This window comes from Equus caballus, chromosome 18, assembly GCF_041296265.1.
Source record: "Equus caballus isolate H_3958 breed thoroughbred chromosome 18, TB-T2T, whole genome shotgun sequence".
In the NCBI taxonomy this organism is placed as follows: domain Eukaryota; kingdom Metazoa; phylum Chordata; class Mammalia; order Perissodactyla; family Equidae; genus Equus; species Equus caballus.
Genome location: NC_091701.1, coordinates 32,136,741 through 32,158,648, shown reverse-complemented (window position 1 = coordinate 32,158,648; position 21,908 = coordinate 32,136,741). Strand labels below are relative to the sequence as shown.

Here is a 21,908-nt window from a genome sequence, read left to right as displayed (position 1 = left end):
CGGTCAAGTTTTCCTCATACCTTTACGTATGGGACTCTGTTTTTATCTTCATGAACAGCCAAGTTTGTCTTGGATACTATAGAGATAATAATGACAACATGCAAAGAAGAAAAGTTAAAGATCTTGTATTGGAAGAAAAATAGAAATTGTTACAGAAGATAGGCAAATCTAATCTCCTTGCAATGTGCAAGTTTAAACCTTGGCTGAGAATAAGCAGATACCATGAAGACAAAAGAACACCTCTATAAATTTTCATTAATTCCTTAAACAGAAGTGCTGTAAATCACTTCAACCTCCCTGGACTTTAGTTACAGAACACATAAAGGACAAGCATTCGGGTTACTTACCATCGAGTAAGTCCCTGATTTTGTCCAAGTAGATCTCAAAATAGGAAACCTGGTTAGAAACAAATTGAGTTTGAAACAGAAATGCCACACTGTATTTCAAAAATGTCATTATTAGAACTTATAAAAGCTTTTGTCATGCACGGCTGAGAGGAGTAAGAAGACGGGCTGCAAAGGGAAGATTCGGAGTCTGAAAGTGCAGAGCTCAGCCAACTCTCCTGTATTTTCCTGCTTCGTCAGCTTGCTCTATGAGTCCCTGTTCAGTGTGGGCCATTCTCCGTCCCCACACATCGCAGTTCCCCATGGTCTTGATTCAGGCGTTACTTCTATTGTGTGCTAGACAGCCACTTACAGGAAGACTCTAGCATTTATCTTAGATGAGCACCAAGCAAACTTTTAGGAATGACAACAGCTGGAATAGAAAATGTTCCTTGCAAGTAAGTGTCAAAAATCAGTAGGCCTCACCTTCTGCATGATGTTGACAGCCTCATCAGAGCAGGCCCGGACATTCGCAGGAAGGAAGTAGGGAGGGGGATAAGGGCAGTCTGCACGGAACTACAAGAGCTCGAGGGTAACAGGGAGAGAACTGCTAATGGTGGCCAGCTTTGGGGAGCCCATGAAAGATTTGAACAAAATGTGACTTAATGAAAGACAGATTAGACTGTGAGAGGGAAAGGAATGCTTCCAATTAATTATTCAAACCTCAGCACCCGCACCACCTGCATCAACACCACCGACAGTGTTCATGTAAATTGCAGAGCCATGAACCCTGCTGCTGTCCTGAATCAGAATCTCCGAGAACAGGACCTAGCAACCTGCTTCTAAACTCCCTGAGCGATTCTTACACCAGCTGATATCTGAGAACAAACAAACCAGATACGTGATCTTGGGGACTTAACTGGCATGTAACCGAGACCCTAGGCCTCCATTTTCCCATCTGTCAAAAGAAGCCACTGAACTTGAGGATGTCAAAAGTTCCCCTTAGAATTTTGCACTCTATCTATACCTGCCTTCTGCCTCCCAGATAACTTTTCTTTCCCTCAAGTTCATGGGTTTTTCTGAAATCTAAACAAAGGAATGGACAAAAAATTTGTAAAAAAGAAAGTTGAAAAAAGTTATCAAGTTGGGATGTGACTCCACAGATGAAACCTCGCCCCCACATCCCAGCTCTGGACCAGTCCTGCCTCCAGTTGGGGGAAGTGAAGACTCCCTAATTTGGCACTAGTCCTAACCCAACACAGCCCTGGCTTATCATCTTTTGTCTGTGTCTCAGCCTGGAACCTCGTGACTTCCCAGTTTCTTTGAGATCTGGGGTCCTGGCTTCAAACCCTGGAATCTATAGCTGAGCATCCTCTCCAAGTTGCCTGTCTTCCTAACAATCTGGGCCTGCTTGAATGTCTGTCAAACTCCCCCTGTCACTGAGCCTCGTCTGTTGTAGTCACACCTACCTGACCTTTGAAAGACCCACTGCTCCTGAAACCTCTGTGGCTGGAATCCTAGACATCTCCAACCCTAGACATCTCTAACCCAGCCCTCCCTACAGCCAACTCAACCCTGGTTCCAACCCACTCTGCGCATTTCAAAATTGTCTGGTTTTCATGAAGACTTTTCTGTTATCTTTGAGATCACAAACATGTGTCCTATTTCCATTTGTTACAAAGAAAATTAATTACATCTAAAAAGCAGTCATGAATTACATATTAGCAAATCTGGCAATCAGAATTCTGTTCCAATTTAAGATGAATAGAAAGAGAATTCTGATTTATTAATTTCTTTTTACTACGGCAGATACTGACTGCTTTTTGAGGGGGTTTGGTTTCGTTATTTCTGTCACTTCAAATATTTTGTAAGACCAGGTATAAGAAAAATAAATACGCATTATTTGGAATTAAGAAATAGCGTATTCAGAAATAGTGTTTAAAACCTCTGTGGGACTCACTTTAAGGAACAGATTTTCAGTACTGCCTTAATCAGGCCTTTTTTTCATCTTTAAGCCCGTCACTATTCAATCCAAAATATGAAGTAGTCAACAGCTAACTAGCTCACTTACAATTACTATTTATGAAATAAGTGAGCATAACTACAAATGCAGAACAGGAACCTAGACTGCAAAATTCAGCCCTAGAGACTCCAGTGTTCTTCCTCCCCATCTCTCCCTTCATGCTGGGGCTGTTTTTATTTTAAGAAGATTCTAATACAAGACCCTATTTTGAGGGCAGTAATTGGTTTAACATTTTACTCCAGGATTATCCCATAAGAACACTACAGTAGTTTAAGGTATTTAAATGCAAACAGCCTTAAAGTTGCACTAAGCTCCTAAATCTTGATCCCATCAAAGCAATAAGCTTCTGTATCCTTGATAGAAAGAACCCTGCAAGGTGGAGGAGCTGGCTTTAGCCAACAAAGGGAGTTGTAAGGGCAAAGATTTGCCAGATCTAATTTATAACTGAGCAAACAATTATTGCCTTGTTTTTATATAATTTAGGAAAGGTACAGAGCAGAAGTAAGTAAGAGTGGAAGTTTAATGTAATGGAAAATGTACTGCGGGGGGGTTGGTCAGATCAAGAGTCTAATCTCAACTCTGTCAATAACCTGAGACATAACTTCGACATCTAGTTCTATGCCTTTAACCTCAGTTTCTTCATCTCTAAAATGATGGTCCCAGTGCACTAAGGTCCCGGCCTTCAAGGATGATCAGCCTCCTCTTGGCTGGTCTGCTCAGCTGCAAGTCTTCTTAGATCTGCCCCTTTTTCCTCCTCACACCGTCAAGCCCACTGTGATGGGGACCCAGCCAGCCACATGCATCCTGGACACAGCTAATCAGAGCTGGGGGATCACCTACTGCAGGTCGGGCCAATGAGCCCCTTCCCTTGGGAATTAGGAACTGAAAATAAGGGAATGTGGAGCAGGAGCTGCCATGTTGCCCTCTTCCCCATTAAAAAATAACAAAGATAGTCTGGAACAAGAGAAAGAAATACAGCAAGAGAGCAGAAATGCAGGGTCTATAATGAGAATGGAGTTCTTTTAGTGGTGAGGAAAATGTTCCGGAATTAGATAGTGATCATGGTTGTACAATTTTGGAAATATACTAAAAAACATCAGATTGTACACTTTAAAAGGGTGAAGTTTATGGTATGTGAATTATATCTCAAATGTTTTTCAAGTTAAAAAAAAGGAAAAGCAGGGCATGGATTTCTTGCTTCTCCAAACCCCCACCCCCACCTCACGCCCGCTATCAGATTCTGTATCTTAAAACAACTTCCTGTATTTGTTTAAACAAGTAGCTTTCAGTCACTTGCAAACAAAGGAGTTCCAGTGAACATACCCCTAATACCAAATGTTATAAATTAACAGCTTTAATTAGGAGAGCAGAAAGCTCTCTTTCAATTCAAATTTAAGCCAGAATATGGGTTCTAGTTTAAAAAGGAAACAAGGAGGAGGAAGAGAATTCTTTCCCCAACAATTCTTAGAGTGTGCTGCTCAAATCACTAGTCTGTCCTACTCCAAGGAGGGAAAAATATGTCCACAGTCAAATAAGCCAGGAAATGTAATATACTACATGTCTGCTTTGCAGAACTGCATTACACAATAGCAATTTTAAGCTTGTGATAAATTTAACATTATTCAACAAAATGTTTTCCCAGCTTATTTGGCCACAGAAGCCATTTCCCTGGTGGCCCACCTATTAATAATATTAAAGGACTGTGTTCCATGGAACACACTTTGGGAAATGCTGTCCTAACCCAATTATGAACACAGTCCAGTCATATCCACAGAAATCCAAGGGTAATGGGTAGAATTCAGGCAACTCTCAAGATGATTCCATCCTAAAGAGGGCTTTTACTTTATCTCAATATTTCAAGCATTTGCTTGACAGCTAAGATAGCTAAGTATTGGCCACAGTAATTAAATAATAAATATGGCTCTGCTTACCACAGGAATGTCATCAAAAATAGACAAAATCATCTTTTACATGTACATAACAGGAAAGCTCAGAAACATGATTTTGGGCTGAGTTTCTTCTCTTGGGACTCAATCAATAGGACTTACCTTGATGTGAAACTCCAGGTTTTCATCCATGGAATAGATATGGTCAAAGATATCGTGTGCGATCCTCGGGATGATCCCCATGAGCTGAGGGTCATGGAGCTTCCCCTGGGGAGTGAAGTAACAAACAAAGTGGTCAAAGAGCATCAGGAAACATGTCAGAGAGAGAAGGGACCATACCTGTTTTTCTTAAACAGAACTCCGTGGAGCAGGGAGCACCCATGCATGCACTGTCTGCTCCCTTGGAGATCTATCTGGCATGCCAACAGACCAAAAGTTGGCAAAATAATCAATGTGTTGGGCTATTTACCCAGCATGGGAGAGCTTGTTCTGTCAGGCTCTGAAGCCCCACAATATTCTCTCTTCCTGCCACTCAGGGCAGCAAATCAGTGTGTATGTGGATGAGTGTGTACGTAGGAAGGACAGAGAGAAGGAGAGCAGAAGACCTGAAAATATATGAGTGACTACGACACTAAATGTGGGTTTTGTTTTTGAATTTCTACCAACTGACCAGAACCTACAAGTCCAAGTTAATCTGCTTTAATGAAATCACCTTGAAAGCTGATAGACATGGTAACATTAATGTTATCATTGCTCAAAAATTTCTAAAAACCATATTCTGAAAATACCTTCAGTATCACTTTACAAACCAATAAAGAAAATCCGTTTTATCAATTTCTTTTTTAAGATCTGTAACGCTCAGCCTGAACTGTTCCAAATAATTTTTGGCTGTTTCTAACACTTAAATCCACTTGTAAGATATTCTCTTATTCCTTTTTTCTCCTTTTTTCCACTTCTATTCATTTTACCTAAGGGGTGGAGAGATAGATGAATTCATCTATTATTTGGACTATTGCTAAATTCATTTTTAAGATCCAGAATTTTCCACCTCTGTAGACTTTTAAAAAGGTATGCCATAGGATCTGAAACCAATTCCTAAAGAATAGTTCTAGAAATATTTAAGGCAACAGCCTTAGCATGGACCTAGATGCACAACCCCCAGAGAGCTTTCCTTACACCCACACTCAAATGAACAGTTAAATGCTGGTATATGTTAAACAATCCATCAGTGCACAGAGTTTGCAGATCTAAAGTGATCATTGGCTACTGTCTTCCCAGGGAATTTTTCAGACTTTTAGGAAGTTATAAAACTCCAGGAACAAATGGAACTGGAAGAAAAGCATAAAAAAACCCAGTTTGCTCTTTAATCTTCCAGGGATGTCCAACAACCTTTACAATTTTGACCTCATATCCTTGTTCTAAATCTGCCCAACACCCAGAAGATCTGTTTTGTTTTCCTCAATCAAATCCTCATTTTCCTTCAAGGGTTCGCCACAGAGTGCCTTTCTGACAGGTTGACTTTCAAGCCAGCATTTGAATTACCAAAAGCAAGAAGTCATGTTGTGAACCCAGGCACTAACTACAGGCCACAAGGCACTTTACGTTATGAATCCTCCTTCACACACCTGATTCCTGACCTTCCACGCTATTAAAAGCAAGAAAACAGCTGAGTTCAGATACATCTGGCCTCTGGCAAAGCTCTCTTAACTGGGAAATTGGGTACCCCCCTGGAATGCCCTCGTCTGTGAAGAATCCTAAATCATTTGATGCATTTATATTGTTTTTTAGTTTGACTGTACTCTCCCTAAAAGCAGGTATGGCCAGTGCATTTATATTTCCCCCCACTGCTTATGAGACTTAGAACAGTATCTACTGCAAGGAATTATTATAGAATTTAAATTAAACAGTATATATGTGCTTAGTGACAATAAAGGTTAGCCTTATATTATTCAGTTCATACAGGTTCTCACTAAGTTTATTTGACCCCAAGAGTCCGAAAACACATTTGTATCCCAGACCCTTAATATATATCTTATGAAACAGCAAATGACTGAGACTGAGAGTCTCAAATGTTGGTAATTTTACTTCTCACAGGCCATCATTAACATGGAACAAATCAAATATGGGACTCCAGGTGCTCTGGACTGTGGCAACTGCTGGCAGAAATGACACCTACAGTGAAAACACAGATCTCCATCCTGTCAAATGTCATGACACCACTGGGCCAACTGGACTCAGAGTCCGGATGAAGAGGGTCCCCCACCCCCTTCTTCCAGAGCTCTTTAGTAATTCATCATAGTCCTTTAGCTTCTCCTCAGTAGTCCACAGCCAAAGAAGAGTGACTGGTAATCCAAAAATCATTTATAATTGACTCAAATCTGTTTCCCTAGATGCTTTCCCTTTCAACGGATTTATCTTCCAATTGATTCCTGGCTTATACAAGTATTGACATCCTTTGTTTGCCTTCGTCAGAGTAAGAACTAAGGCAGAACCAGAGGTGAGTCCGGGACACTCCCTATTTTGTTTCCCTGAAGCACCCACCCCAAAATCACATGAAAAGGAAACATATATTCATTTAGAGAAAGCGTAATAATACCCCCCATCCCACCGTGACAGAAGTGATACCCAAATCTACCACAGGTTCAGGGGCAGGGATGCTTGCTCTAGCTCATAAGCCCCAGAGTGGTGGGCCGGCCTGGTGGCGCAGCAGTTAAGTGTGCACGTTTCGCTTCTCAGCAGCCCAGGGTTCGCCGGTTTGGATCCCAGGTGAGGACACGGCACCACTTGGCCAACGTATAATTTGGCAAACGTATAAAGTAGAGGAAGATGGGCATGGATGTTAGCTCAGGGCCAGTCTGCCTCAGCAAAAAGAGGAGGATTGGCAGTAGTTAGCTCAGTGCTAATCTTCCTCAAAAAAGAAAAAGAGTGGTGAGGGCCTTTATGCTCAGTTAACTGGGCACACAATCTGCCTGTGTGAATGTGTGTGTCTGTGTGTGGTGTGGATAGGTGTGGTGCTGACTTGTGTGGTGGTCATGTATGTGGTGTGTGTGTGTGGTATGGATGTGTGTTGTGTGTGTATGCAGTGTGTGGGGGTATGTGAATATAGTGTGTATGTGTGGTACATGCATGTATGTGGTGTATATTATAGCGTGTGGGTATGAGTGATGTGTGTATGTGGCGGCGGGGGGGTGTTGATGTGTGTGGTGTTGGGGGTATGATGAGGCCCTATGTGGTGTGTGTATATGAGACAGAGAGGTGTTCCATAAAGGTCTTTACTGCTTCTATGTTGATTGGCTTGCAAATGAAATACACATGTACACACACACAATAAATAGTGACCCCAGGCAATAAAAGGTAACAAAGAAGCAGAGAGCTACAAATACTCAGAGAGCAGAAAAGTCGCTTCCAGATGGGCTGATACAGGATGGCTTCCTTGAGAGACAACAAATCTTCAGGGATGAGTGAGACTAATAATGGGCAAAGAGGACGTAGGCAGAGATGAGATGGGAGTAACATCACAAAGGTACAGGAACTGGGGAAGAATAATGCCCATCTAGGGCACAGCGACATTTCGTTGGCTGGAGGATCAGGGACGGACTTTGAGTAGCAAAGGAATGTACTGCTTCATCATCTTGTTTCTCCCAGAAAGCAAAAAGAAGAAACAGTTTTATACTTCCATCCTGTATAACCTCTTCAAAAATTTTTCCCACTCTGAATGTGGCCTTCTCAGTATGTATGAGAGAAGAAACCAGACCCAGGCCACTGGCCAAGGAATAAGTCTCTCTTTGTTCCAGCCCTAGTGGCCTTCTCAACCTCCCAAGCAGGACAGTTTCCTGAAACACTTAAGATAGGAAAGCAGGCAGCCCATCAGCTCACACAAGCCCCAGTGCACTCAGACAGGCTCATTAAAAATCACTTGGCAGGCTCAGCGGTGCAGTGGGACAGCCTGCACCATCCGATGGCCTCCAGGTGTCCCTTTGGGCAGAGGGAAAAAAACAAGGTGTCTCCATCCATCTAAATCAGTGTGCTGAGGAGGGCCACGAAGCAAGACACGGGGCCGAGAGAAGCCCTTCCCTGTAGCACACACTGAGCAAAGGGCCAGCCCTCTCCTCCCCACACAGCCAGAACCCCCAGCAGCCCTCCTCCAGCCCAGCCCTTTGAGTACCGGCCACACAAGCCTGCGGCCTAGTGCACGACGGCGTCCTGCAAGCCTAGCATACACACTGTCAAGTGTTTCATATTTTTATTGAAAAATCCACCTTAAATGCTCCATCTTGAGAAGCTAATCTTTCCAATTTTATGTGGGCTTATCTGTTTGTTCCCCTCAACAGAAGGTAATGGAATCACCACTGGATGTCAGACCAAAAATGGGGAGATTAAAATGAAAAACAGCTTTAAAATGTGACAGCTCTGTCCATTCAGGGAGCTAACACCCCCTTACAAAAGCCTTTGAAAGATCACAATGCGTAATTCCAGACATGTAAGAGCCTCCTTTCAGATGGCGCAAGCCCTGCAGCATTTGCTAATTTAATTGCATCCATGATCCTGGATTTCTTGGTCTCCAACAGTCTCTACAACTTTAGCTTGGGGATCCTCCTTTCCTCTGTTTTCTTCTAAAATATCCCCTACCTTTTCTGCAATCTATAAATACCCTACAGAAAGAACCAGATTAAGGGGGGTGGGGGGCTAGGAAAGGACTCACATCCCCCCTGACTCCCTCCTGCTGCAGGCATACGTACATGATCTTCAAAACACAATACAGAAAAGCAACTCACGGGAATCAACCTTTAAAAACTGACAAGGATGAAGATACGACAGAATTTAGGCAAGCGTGGAGTGACCTGCACAGAATCCAGTTCCCTTCAGGTCCCCAGGAGTGCCCTCTGGGACCACCGCGCTGCGATGGGCATTGCAGGGTTCACCTGTGAGACGAGGAGGACTGCAGATGCTCTCATTTAATGAAATGTCTCCAATTTTGGTTTTAAAGAGCTGGTGTACCTCTTTGCCATCATCTTACACCTACCTACCCCCCCACCCCAACACAAACACTAACGGAGATTGTACTCTGGAAACAGGTCTCTCCTTTACCAATTTACATTTTAAATTTCTGACATTTAGCAAATACCTTATATTTCCCAAAGATGAATTAATCCCAAAGCTAAAAAGGTCACGCTTGGAAGCATTTCCTAAGATTTTGGAGGATTTTAAATACTGCGTTTTTTTTTTGTATTGTATATTGTTGGTAATTTTCTAAAAAAGTAGAGAACGATTCCCTCATGAGAAGCCGTCTGTCTGTCTCTCTGTCTCTCTCCTATGCCTTATGACCTGGGAAGAAGTTTTTGTCCACAGCTACTGGAGTGGAGGGGATTAGGAAATGTATAACCATTGTTTTTCTAGCTCCTAGAAATTTAAGGGTCTGGGACCCAGTGGGAGAGGCAGGCTAGGAGCTGGAACAGGAGCGTGGTGACACCCATGCCTGCATTTCCAAGGTGTTGTGCCGCAGGACGTGAAATGCGGAGAAGACAGTCTGATGAGGCTCAGGTATCAGGGAACAGTACCACTCGGTCTGGAAGAGGTGGCAAATAACCCTCGCGCTTTCTTTAATCTGTGCAGTCTCTGAACCACTTTGTCTCCAGCAAAATGGGTGAGGGCGAGTCAACACAAGAGAAATGAGAGGCCCCCACCTGAGTCATACCCCACACCTGAAATCAGGCGAGCAGAACATCAGAGCCCTGAGGATTTTAGCCTTGTGCCTTTGAAATCTCCTCTTCAATAGGAATGATTCATAAGCTAAACCGATCCTGCAGCAGCCGTCTCCGTGACATTCCCAGGAGGATACCGTAAATGAAAAACCTAAGCTTGAAGGATTAAGGGTTCATCTTACTGCTGCTTGTAAGCTGAATTCCCCAAACTTCCTCTGTGCAGTTTCTTGTAATAACCACTCCTCCACCTCTTCTTACCTGTCAGGCGGGCCCAGCCTTTAGAAGAATTATCCGGCCCCAAAGGCCTTACAGGAGTCCATGGTAAAAAGCAGGAAAAGAAGAGGTCAAGGGGCCAATTTTGTCTGCAGACGTGGCTTGTCTGGAAGACAGCCTGGAGCCACAGAGCTCCACAGCCAAGACTTTGAGCCGGGGTCACACCCTGAAGTGCCCGCAGGGGCCAGGTATGTAAGTGAATGAGGAAGGATGCAGAATATAAATTCATATTGGCTCCCGGTGAGCACAGAGTGGACCAAGGTAGACTGGAGAGCCAACCCCCTACACGTGGGGCAGCCAGGGCCACCACACCAGTATCATTTTAACAAATATTTTATTGAGCCCCTCCTAGACGACAGCTGCTCTTCCACACACCAGAAATGTGAACAAGACAATGAAGATCCCTGCTCTAGAAAGCGCACACTTTATATCATGGCGAATTTTCACCCAGTGTTTCTAGATCTTCAGAATTTTCAACCAAAGTTGGAAACTTAGAATTGTGTGAAATCATTCCCTTTTTAAACACTGCCTGCAATTTTTTACAAAACCACTGTGCAGGCCAAATAGAAAGATGCCTGTGGGCTGAATTTGGTCCACAAGCCAACTTCTTTCAATCTCTGACCTATAGTTATTTATTTATTCTGAAGAGACTCGCTCCCCTGAGGCCCTCCTTAGGGTAAATGATTTTCTCAACAGACTTTCTCAGTTAGACTGGGGCTGCAGTCCACAAAAACATTCACACCGTCTCCTTTTCTTGTTTTTTTTTTTAACGCAAAACAGATTTATTTGTATGCACAACAATGATTAAGATAATAGATGATCCTAGTGTTTAGCTTATTAATGATTATTTTTTAATAAAATTTATTATTACTATTTTTTTTTTTTGAGGAAGATTAGCCCTGAGCTAGCATCTGCTGCCAATCCTCCTCTTTTTGCTGAGGAAGACTGGCCCTGAGCTAACATCTGTGCCCATCTTCCTCTACTTTATATGTGGGACGCCTACCACAGCATGGCTTGCCAAGCGGTGCCATGTCCACACCCAGGATCCGAACCAGTGAACCCCGGGTGCTGAAGTGGAACATGTGCGCCTAACTGCTGCACCACCGGGCCAGTCCCATATTATTACTATTTTGACAGAGCCATCAACAAAGGGTTTTTTAAAATACTGAACTCCTGAGATTTTATTACTCACTGCTATTTTAAAACTCCTCAAAGACACAATAAATTGGCCAAACATAACCATCCCCTTAACCATCTCTATTGCCTAGGAAAAAAGCCACGTGTCCCTTGAGTCTAGCTGGAAGCACCAGTTCTGTTCAGCCATTACAGAGACTGACATCCTAGCACACCGCAATCTTACCTCCATGGTGTGTGTTTTTCCTGATGAAGTCTGTCCATACGCAAAAATCGTCCCATTATAACCTTCAAGGACATCTGCAAGCCAGAAAAATAAAATTAAATTAACTCATTACTTTGATCATATGCTAGTGTTGGTTGCATATTTTAAAATTACATTTTCCAAATGGCCCATCTCATTTTTCACACAAATGAGATATTTCGACTCCATTTGCATTTTAAGTAGAATTGTGAGATAAAAGCAGAAATGAGGGCCTCCACTGCTCCACAAATAGAAAGAAATGGATTCACATTCCCACAGAATATTAATGAAGAAACAAGGCACACAAACTTTTTCCCAGTAACATCAAAATTAAGACAGACATTGAGGAGTACACTTTCTTTTTAGTAGAAAGCACTTGAGTTTTCTTCTCTAAGTTGATCTCTTGAGATCAGTTGTCGGGGGGAGAAAACAGTATCATGCCCTGGGTCTCTGGAGTAAGGTGTAGAATAGAATTTCTTTCCTGAAGATCTGATTTGGGTCGGTTTAAACCCTGGCCCAGGTGAGCTCCTTGGGGAAGTTTCTCACAAAGGCTATAGCAGAGCCCCTTCAGAACAGAGGCAGCCCAGAGCCAGGGGCGGACAGGGCCCCACTCTGTAAACTGAGCCACACAGTGACAAGCCAATCAGCCCGGAAACCTCCAGAGCCTGGACTTAAAGTTAATGCCTCTGTTTTTTCAGTGACTGTGCTAGCAAGCCGGCCCAGGCCCATCAGCATCGGGAATTTCTTTTAATTACACAATGGGCACACTGTGCAAACCCCCACACACTGCAGGCCGGCTTCCATTTCACACAGCAACAAGGGGAGGCTCGTGAACGGAGGCTGCTCTGCACAGAAGATTAGCTGTGGGAATTCTTTCAAAGCAGCAGAGGTGATTAAAATATATTTAGTGCTCGTTTCCCTCAATCCTCCTTCATCCACATAAACATCACTGAAAGGAGAATGATGCATAATTAATATCTTTGACCCACCATTTCTGCATAAGGGGAGGGAGTCTTCATTTCTGAAAGGACCATGGGGGCAAGGAGAGGAGGCCCATACTGAGGTGTCCTCTTCAGGGCTATGTACGAAAAAACCAAGCCAGGCAGTTAACTCCACCTATTTCAGGCCCTGATTAGGTTTATTTGTCTGATTTTTTTGGTCTCTAAATTTTCCGATGCTGGTTAGTTTCAGTTATTTTTGTTAGGTTTTCTAAAAAATACTTAATATACATTTTACTGATCTGAGGTTATTGGACTGTGAACTGGGATCAGAAAAGAAATCAGGATTTTCCTCTAGGAAGCTAAAAGAAGAAAAATTAAGTGGCAGGATTTTTTTTTTAATCCTAGCAGCCCTCAGGCATTTGCGTCAAGCTATATTGAGAGAATGTTCACACGTATCAGACTTCTGGTAATGGTTTCCCTGGTAACAGGGGAAGCAAATTTGAAGACCACGATGTAAGGGCTGGAGGTTCAAGCTTCAATTTTCACGAAAATGCCAACTTGCTCTGAGAAAAGATTCCTCGGGCCTGAAAACGGTGGCCAGAGTAGAGAGCCTCTACATGCCCACGAATGTGACGTGCTTTAGAGGGACTCAAGAAAAAGGTTCCCACCCTTCAATTGTACTTTTAAATTTCTATATTCACGGCACAAACAACTCCAGATGATTGGAATGCCGGCCACACTCACAGCATTAAAGCTTCTATGTATTAGAAATTAAACATCTCCCCGCAAACTGAAAGGGCTTCTGGATCTTATGGCCCTGCATGGAAAGCACAATGGGACCCATCAGCCCAGGCATTAGAACAGGGGTAAGGAGGCCAAGGCCAATGGTCCAGCCCCCTCTGCCCCCTGCAATGGGCCGCTGGCACCCTCCAAGTGCACACGCAAGGATGGTGGCTCTGAGCAACCTGCCACACCCTAACAGACACTCAGCTCAGAGCCAGAGCCCTGCTGACAGGAGAAAAACCCATGCGAGCTTCTTCCCCTGCCAGGAAGCAACGGGGCTGGGGCATCTGAATTAGCCCCCACCTAGATGCCCCAGACCCTTGACTCCCTTGAGTCCACCCCTCTGAATCCACCCTTACTTTTCCTAAGAAAAAGAGAACATATAACACTCCATTAGAAGAAGCTCTACTTGGCCTTTCAAGTATTTAAAATGATGCCACAATTGGGGCTGGCCCGGTGGCCAAGTGGTTAAGTTCGCGCGCTCCGCTGCAGGCGGCCCAGTGTTTCATTGGCTCGCGTCCTGGGCACGGACATGGCACTGCTCTTCAAACCACGCTGAGGCGGCGTCCCACATGCCACAACTAGAAGGACCCACAACTAAGAAAATACAACTATGTACCGGGGGCCTTTGGGGAGAGAAAGGAAAGAATAAAATCTTCAAAAAAATAAATAAATAATAGATAAATAAATAAATAAAATGATGCCACAATTAAATCATTGTTGGAGAACCTATCTCTAGTGTTCAAGGTTGAAAGGAGCTGATGTCGCCCTGTTATCAACTCAATTCTCAATTAGAAGGTAATTTAAAAAAAAAAGAAAAAGCTCTTTGAACCCTGCATTCTCTATTTTCTTCCAAACTCTGGGTTTTGGGGGTTTTGTTTGTTTATTTGTTTAGGTTACATTTGATTATCAGTGGAGAGGAGAGGCAGGGAGGGGAAGTGCAGCACAAACAGTGCATTTTGGGGTTGGACGGCTGAGATGACAGGAGATGGAGGAGGCCTGAGAACCCGCCAAGGAAGGAGAGACGAGAGAACAGGCCTGTGCTCAGCACCACGCTGAGCCAGACAACCACCCCCACCCCGACTCTAACAGAAACAGCTCACAAAAAGGCACTTTCATCACACTGAATGACAGTTCCTGGGCCTGGAGAAAGCATTTGTTTCAGAGTCTCTGCTGTAACACAATGATTATTTCTGTACACCAGCCACAGAGCCAGGAACCAGCTTAGCCAGACAGAACCTTTCTTTGTGACGGGGTCTGGCGTGATGTGATCTCAGCTCACACCACACGGCCAGCAGCACCCTACGGACACAGCACACATCCATCCAGCCGCCACGTAAACCCCAAAGAGAGATTCCAGCGCAGGTGGGAGGAGCCTTCTCAACTCCCAGGAGGAGAGGAGTGGGAGACTTGAAAATACTTTCCGCCTCTTGTTGCAGACTTTAGAAGCCAAGCTTTCCGTTCTAGCTTTTCCTAGTCTAGGTCTTGCTGGAGCAGAAGAGTTAGTTCCATCGCCAGGTAAGAATTTGGAGAGGATGTAATCATACCTACACATCAATGTTCCTGAGGAGGCTTGCTGTGGCCTCCTACCAACTCTCCAAGTGAAATGCTGGCCTGGCAGTGGCACTAGAGTTTCCAGCTACAGAGGCTGACAATCCTAAGGCTCTCACCAGTCAACCAAACTACTCCAGTAGGCCATGCCCAGAGAAAATAGAGGTGGTCCTGCTGAACACCTGTGGCCAACCAGAAACCTATGGCCAACCAGCCAGCTTGAAGGGCAGCTGCTCTACCCAAGGGAGGGCTGCCGCATCTTCAGAGTGGAATCACATCTCATTATTGGCAACAGCCAGGGCCACTTGAGGCCCTGGAACCTCAATCTCTATTCTCCCCGCTCTCCTCTTCTCCCACCCCCACTCCTATCCCAGTCTTTTTGCAATGCTTGGTTAATAGTCCATACGGCCTGATAGAAAAGGAACAACCCATAAAATAATTGTTATTAAATGCTCATTATGGGGCCACCAGAAAATTGGGGGCAGGATGGTGTAGAAGAATTCAAGTAAGTCAGAAAACTCAGGCTCAAGTCCCAGCCTCACTAGCCCCTAACTGACCTGGCCGAGTTACTTCACCTCAAATTCCTCTTTAGTAAAATAGGAATAATAATCTATACACCTCATAGAGTTGTTAAGATTTAAAATACAGTGACACATGTAAAGTGCATAGTAGATGCCTGACAGATAACAGTAGCCAAATAACTATATTTCTTCTTAAGAGTCATATATAGTATAATGATAAAATAGATCTGAGGACATCCTAAGCTTAAAACTCTTCAATGGGGCCACATTGCCTGTAGAATAAAGTCCATGAATTTCCATCAAACTCTGATCCAGCCTAAATTTTCAAGACTCATCCAGCAGGCATCCCGTACCACTTTCAGTTGCCCAAACATGCCTTACAACCTGTGTCTTTATGCTTTTGCTATTCCTTCTGCTTGAACAGCCCTGCTATATATATTTTACAGTCCTTAGGACCTAAGCTTTTCAAGAAGCCTTCCTTAATTCTCCACTCCCTCTCTCCATCCACCAAAATCAGTACCAAGCGACTGTCTTCTGTCTTCCCTTAGCATTCTGTACACACCTATCTTAAAGCACATAATGCCCACGTGTATGATAATTATGGATGTGTCTATCTTTTTCCCTATATTCGAAGCCTCTTGCAGACAGTCTTACGTATCTTAGTGACTCCAGTCCCTAGCAGTGCTTACCACATGGTAAACACTTAACATACTTGCAAAAACGAATAAATGAAAGAAACAACCAAATGCATGAAGTTTAAAGAAATTAAATCTGGAAAATAAGAAACCACTTTCTCTAGCACCGGATAGTCTACATCTAGTTAGTTTGGAAGGCAAATGCCCAGAGTGACTTCTGTAGGCTGGGACACAGTTAGTTGTACTTCAACAATAGCACCTGGTAACCATGGTTTTTAATTCCTAGGCATCCACAGGAACCTTCCTATTTACCGTGCTGGCAGTTACAAACCTTATAATCTCTTCCAGAAGAAATGGAGGAGATTCTACATACTCTTTCAGTCAACATTTTGAAAACACACACCAGACAAAGATGAGAGTGTGGGAGATATCAAGACTCTACAATCAAATGTTTGAAATATTTTTTTTAAAAACCCAATGAAACTGAAAGAAATGAAAAAACTGAGAGAGAATAAAGCCATGCAGTTAAAAGGAGTCTTTCTGATCTCAAAAACATTAAGGGTTTAGATAGACTTGAAAGGAAAGCTCCCCAGTCCACCACATTACCATGAATCACGGGAAGTGGAAGACTTTCAGAGTCATCTGATTCAATTCTTGACCTCTAGAAAAAAAGGCCCCCGCAGCACGACTTCCCATTCTTGATTTAAATACGGCCTGTCATGGCAAGAGATACCTCAGCTGTACCCGGAAATCTATTCCAAGGAGTTCTTTCTTACACATCTACATTTTCCCTTGCTGATGCAGAAATACCCAGCCACGTCCCCTCATGCTGGCTTCAGTGCATATTAAAAAAAGTTAAGTCAAGTCTTCATCATCCTCCTAATAATTTACTTTCAAGGGAGAATAAGATACTCTTTATTGCTATAAAATGGGTACATTTATGTTATATTTATGGTCCCCCCAAAAATGTCTGTTTATCATATCACATCAGAGCCTAATTTTATCCTAAGTGGTCTTCTTTGTGGTTCATTGCATATTGGGTCTCAAGTTATCCACAGTTAGGTCACATCTTCACAAGAACTCCCTAAGGACTGCTTATTTCTGATGTATCACACTACAGAACAATCCAAACACTGAAAGGAGCCCAAACTTCTCTAGTAAAGAAAGACTCAAAGATTATCATTATTGTTTGTTAATCATAGGATTTTTTTAAATGGAATGTACCCATCTCTAATTACAACACAGAATTAGAGAGGGTAGGGATGTATTTAAATGGCCCTCATGCTTAGCACAGCATGTGGTAAGTACTGTTTGGTTCTGATAATGAAGGGGGAGAGAGAAAGAAGGAAATTCTGGCTTATATGTGATTAGTCTTGCTTTAATAAAAATATGAAAGAGTCTAATAATAGAGGGGAAGGAGACCTGACCAGGAGGAAACTAGAACTATATATTCCAGAAAGAGGGAGAAACAGTGTTTAACTAGAAAGAGAAGCATAGTAGAAAAAGAGAGAAAACAAAAATTACCACCAGATACAGGCCCATACTATTAATTCAAAAAGAGCTCAAATTCAGGCTTATTTTTTCTCTTCAGTTTTCTACAATCATCTTACTGTGAAGACCTTCAAAATTAATTGATGTCTGCAACAATAATGTGAATAACCATACACCTCAGCAGGAACATTGCATACTAATGGGAGTCTCCCACGCAGGTGTCCAGGGTCAGAATTAATCTAACAGATGCACCCAGGGCTGATTTTCATGAATTTCAAGTAGTTAGGTTAGTCAGCTCAGCTTCTAAAAACAAGCAGCGCTAACATGACAAGGAGTCTTTTGGGCTTTGTTTTTACTTTTTGCTCTTTAAATCCAGAGCTACCTATAAAAGTACCAGCATCAAGACATTTGAAAGCACAATTGCCATAGCATTCAAATTTGAAGGCAAGGATCTGAGGATGAAAAGCAAATAGCAGGAGCCGCTCCTCAGCTCTGTCCAGATGGCGAGCTCCCCCAAGGCAAGCTCCAACCTGCCCTGATTTGAAAGGGCAAGGGACAGCAATGTGTAAACTGCTCCATCTCTCTGCTGTTATTTTGACACAAATCCTTCAGGGCCACGGCCAGTCCCAGAGAAAAGGACTGATTTTTAAGACACAAATTTAGGCTTCAGGCTAGATATCTGGAGGAACAAATGTTGGGATCTGGGTGGGATGGCTGAAAGTGGGTTAGATGAGGGTATAATTATGGAATGCTGAGCAGCAAGAACAGCTCAATAACCAACAAGGTAATAGGATTTTATCATGCTATAGAAAATTCCTTGATGCCCAAGAATTTTCCACATTTAAAGCTTCCTTCTGAAGAGAGAGATGCACAAAACAAATAAACCGAAAATGTACAACCGGAGGATCAGGAACATCTATTTTTCTCCTTCAAAGGAAAAAGGGGATCCTATACCTAGAGCAGTATTTTAAAATCATTACAGAAACAGTGTGACCACAGCCTACCTTGCTTTTAAGCTTCTACGTGACAGAATAACTCCCAAAAAGGTGGCAAAAGAAATAAAGAAATCTCCTTGGAAAGGAGGTATAGAGAGGTTAAATAACTTGCAAATCAGGGCCAGAGCTCAGGCTATAATTCAGTGTTTCCAATTAGCAGGCCTCTGCTTACAGCCAAGGCACATTGATTCCTAGGCTGCAAATAGCACTTAATGTTTTCAATTACTCTGAAAGCCCAGGAGGAAATAAAGAAATAGCACTCACCTTTGACAATTTGCTTTGCACACGCATTGTAAACCTGCTCTTGGGTCGTGCTGGGAGGCAGCACTCTGTCGAAGACATATGGCTTCCCTTGCTAAAAAAAAAAAAAAAAGACAAAAGAAAGAAAAGGGCAGAGAAAACACATTAGAAGTTTAAGAATAAAAAATACTAATATTAGTAGACCACTGGCACCGATCCTATTCTTTAAGGCAGTTCTTTATCAAGACTAGGAAATTTTTACAGCGTGAACCATACATACAATGTGTGTATGTGTATCATATGCTGAGAATCTGTGAGGAGAAAGATAAAAGGATTTTTTTTACTTGAAACACTTTTTCTACTTCATTCATCCATTTGAACAAATATTTACTTATTGAGAGCTTACACTGAGCCTAGTCTAGATACTGACCAAATCAGAACACAGTCCTGTCCCTGCAAAGCGTTCAGTCTAGTGTGGCAGACAGATAGTAAGTAAGAAAGCAAACACATAGGAAAATGCAAAATGTTTAGGTATAAAATAACAGGAAAGGGGAATGATAGACAGCGCAGAGAAGACCTCCCTGAAGAAGTACCAGTTAAGTGGATCTTTTCTGATGGTGAAGAGCCACAGAAGAACATTCCAGGCAGACGGTGGAGCAGACAGGAGGTATTTCAAGGAACTGGAGGGTGGTACAAGAGGAGGTGGGAGGAAATCAGGCAGCAGTTCATGAAGGGCACTGCTAGCCAAGGTAATGTCCTTGGATTTTATTCAATGGGAAGATGACATGATCAGATTTGAAAAAGTGCTCTTATTAGCAAGACATTATTTGCTTTGTGTCCCAAAAAATTCTAGCGATTTCTTTACACACATAAGTGGTACCTTAACTGGGTCAAGCCTTCAGAGACAAAGGAGACTCTTCTGTACAGTAAACAAGTGATTGCCCCACATGTGGGGTCTTGGGATTTGGTTTGACCCTGAGGCGTATGTAATGCAAAGAGCAGAGGGAAAGGGAAGAAACTCTGCCTCAGGACTATATGAGCCCTGAGCCCAACCACCCAACCACTGAATGTTCTACAAGGAGTAATTGGGCAGTTACATGTCAGGCACAGGGCTGAGCACTGGGGAAGGCAGTCGGTAAGACAGACACAGCCTCTTCCCACAACGGCGCCTTTTCCTCACCAATACTGCCCAGACAAAGGCCCTCCTGCTGCCCTTCCCACAGCCCCATCCACCCAGGCGGCCCTTCATCTTCATTTTCCCTGAGTGGCAGAGGGGAGGCAGGAGAAAGAGGAGAACCCAGAGCCTCCTTCACTCCCACCCCACACCTCCTATACATGGCTCTGGCCACCAGAAACCACCTAAGGACAGCCTGACACCTTGAAAAGATAACTGCTCCTGAGGGATCCAAGGACAAAGCTTGTTACATCCTATAACCTTCACACAAAAGTAAGCACACAGCTGTCAGACTGGCTTAACGTTCACTCGTTTATGACTAGGGGTACAGCATAGGTAAGGGCCTCAGCTTCAGGCATTCATGTGTGAGCTTTAGTCTTTGAAGGTGGATTCAGCCAACCAGCTAAATAAGCTACTTGCAGTATGACGTTAGAAAAAATGGAGAATTCTGAGGTACTATAAAATTTTGTTTTTATACAAAGCAGCAGAACCAATCATTCTGTTACAATTATGGAAAGGGATCATTTTCTGATGTTCTGTTCCCAGAAAATGTCGTTCAATTAGTGAACCACATATTTGGTTGAATAACCAAGAGAATATTCCTCATCACAATCTATTGCCAACTATCAGCCCTCTACATTCTTATTAACTTCATCTATTTGTAAAATTCAACTAAATGTCAGTAGGGTAACAGGTTAGAATAAACATTTACAGAGTTTGCCTACGTATCCATTGAACCTTCTGGAAAGAAAATGCAGCTTTGCTTAATTTAAAATAAATCCACTATTTCTCCAAACTTGGTGAGAATCACCAAAATAAACCATCTAGTTTACAGCATGATCCAGCTTTGGGTTTTAGAGAAAATGTACTTAATACAGTAGGAAAAATGACCTATCAAATTATAGTATATGGTACCAAAAAAAAGACTCCTCAATTTTGCTCTTCAATTTAGACTGTTTGTTGGAATGCATTATACTTTCACTTTAAGAGAGGTAGAAAGTAAAAAATCTCAACTTCTCATTTAAATGATGTCATTTATGAAGTGACTAACAAATAATTGAACAATTTTCCATAACCTGAAGTTAACTTCCAAACAGAAGCCACCTTCGAGAAAGGATAAAATTCAGGAAATGATTTATTATGAGACCTATCTTGTCAGGTTTAGCACATTAAGAAGTTAAAAACATAAGCATTTTTATGTGTCCTTTCATGCACTGAGTTGGCTATAGACTTTTATTTTAGGTAAACCTTAAAGCCTTGGAATTAGAATACAGAATTAGAATTTAGTTACTGATGATTTTCAGAGAACTGACTTGTGGCACGGCCATACCAGCTGTATATACATCTGCTATTAAAAAACAACAACGAAAAACTAATTACTCTTTGTTGCTTTGGTAATGGTATGAAAATCTCACAAATTCTGATGGAGACTTCAGCAAAAGCCCATCTCCCACGGCCCCCAAGGAGACAAGAGCCCCCCTTGTTTCTGACTCCATTGTGGCTGAGGGTTTCTACGGGCAGGCACTGAGCCCAGTGTGCTCCAGTCATCACTAAGTCTGCAGCTATGGAATAAACCTTTGGAATTACATTTTGATATGGGTGCTGGGTGCCAACACTTGAAACTGAATGATGAGGTCATCATTTACTCCCTCTGGAAACACTTTCCTTTCCAGGCATCTAATGAGCTCATGGTTCTCTGACCTCTCTGGCTACTCTCAATCAGTGTCCTTTGCTGGTGTCTCTTCCAGACTTCTAAACGATGTGTCTCCTGGACCCAGACCTCAACCTCCTCTCTGTCTATACTCTTAACCTTCACGTAATTTAAATGAACTTTTCAGCCTTCCTCTCTCACTAAGCTCCAGATTCATATACTCAATCATCTGCTGGACATTTCTACTTTGGTGTCCATTAGCCATCTCAACCTTAACTGGCCAAAGAAGAATCATCAAGCCCTCTCTATCTGAGTAAGAATTGTATCACAAATCACCCAGT

At 42.8% G+C, this 21,908-nt stretch overlaps 1 protein-coding gene across 2 annotated transcripts in view; it reads right to left on the bottom strand.

Annotated features, from left to right (window-relative positions):
* Nucleotides 1-21,908, bottom strand: part of KIF5C (kinesin family member 5C) — a 146,780-nt gene that overhangs the window by 81,671 nt on the left and 43,201 nt on the right. For both annotated transcript variants that reach the window (XM_023622853.2, XM_023622854.2), the window contains exons 2-6: nt 18,767-18,857; nt 11,568-11,641; nt 4,395-4,499; nt 348-396; nt 21-76 (exon numbers count right to left, since the gene is read on the bottom strand). In XM_023622853.2, coding sequence (XP_023478621.1) covers nt 21-76; nt 348-396; nt 4,395-4,499; nt 11,568-11,641; nt 18,767-18,857 — 375 coding nt within the window. The remainder of the gene's footprint in view (nt 1-20; nt 77-347; nt 397-4,394; nt 4,500-11,567; nt 11,642-18,766; nt 18,858-21,908) is intronic.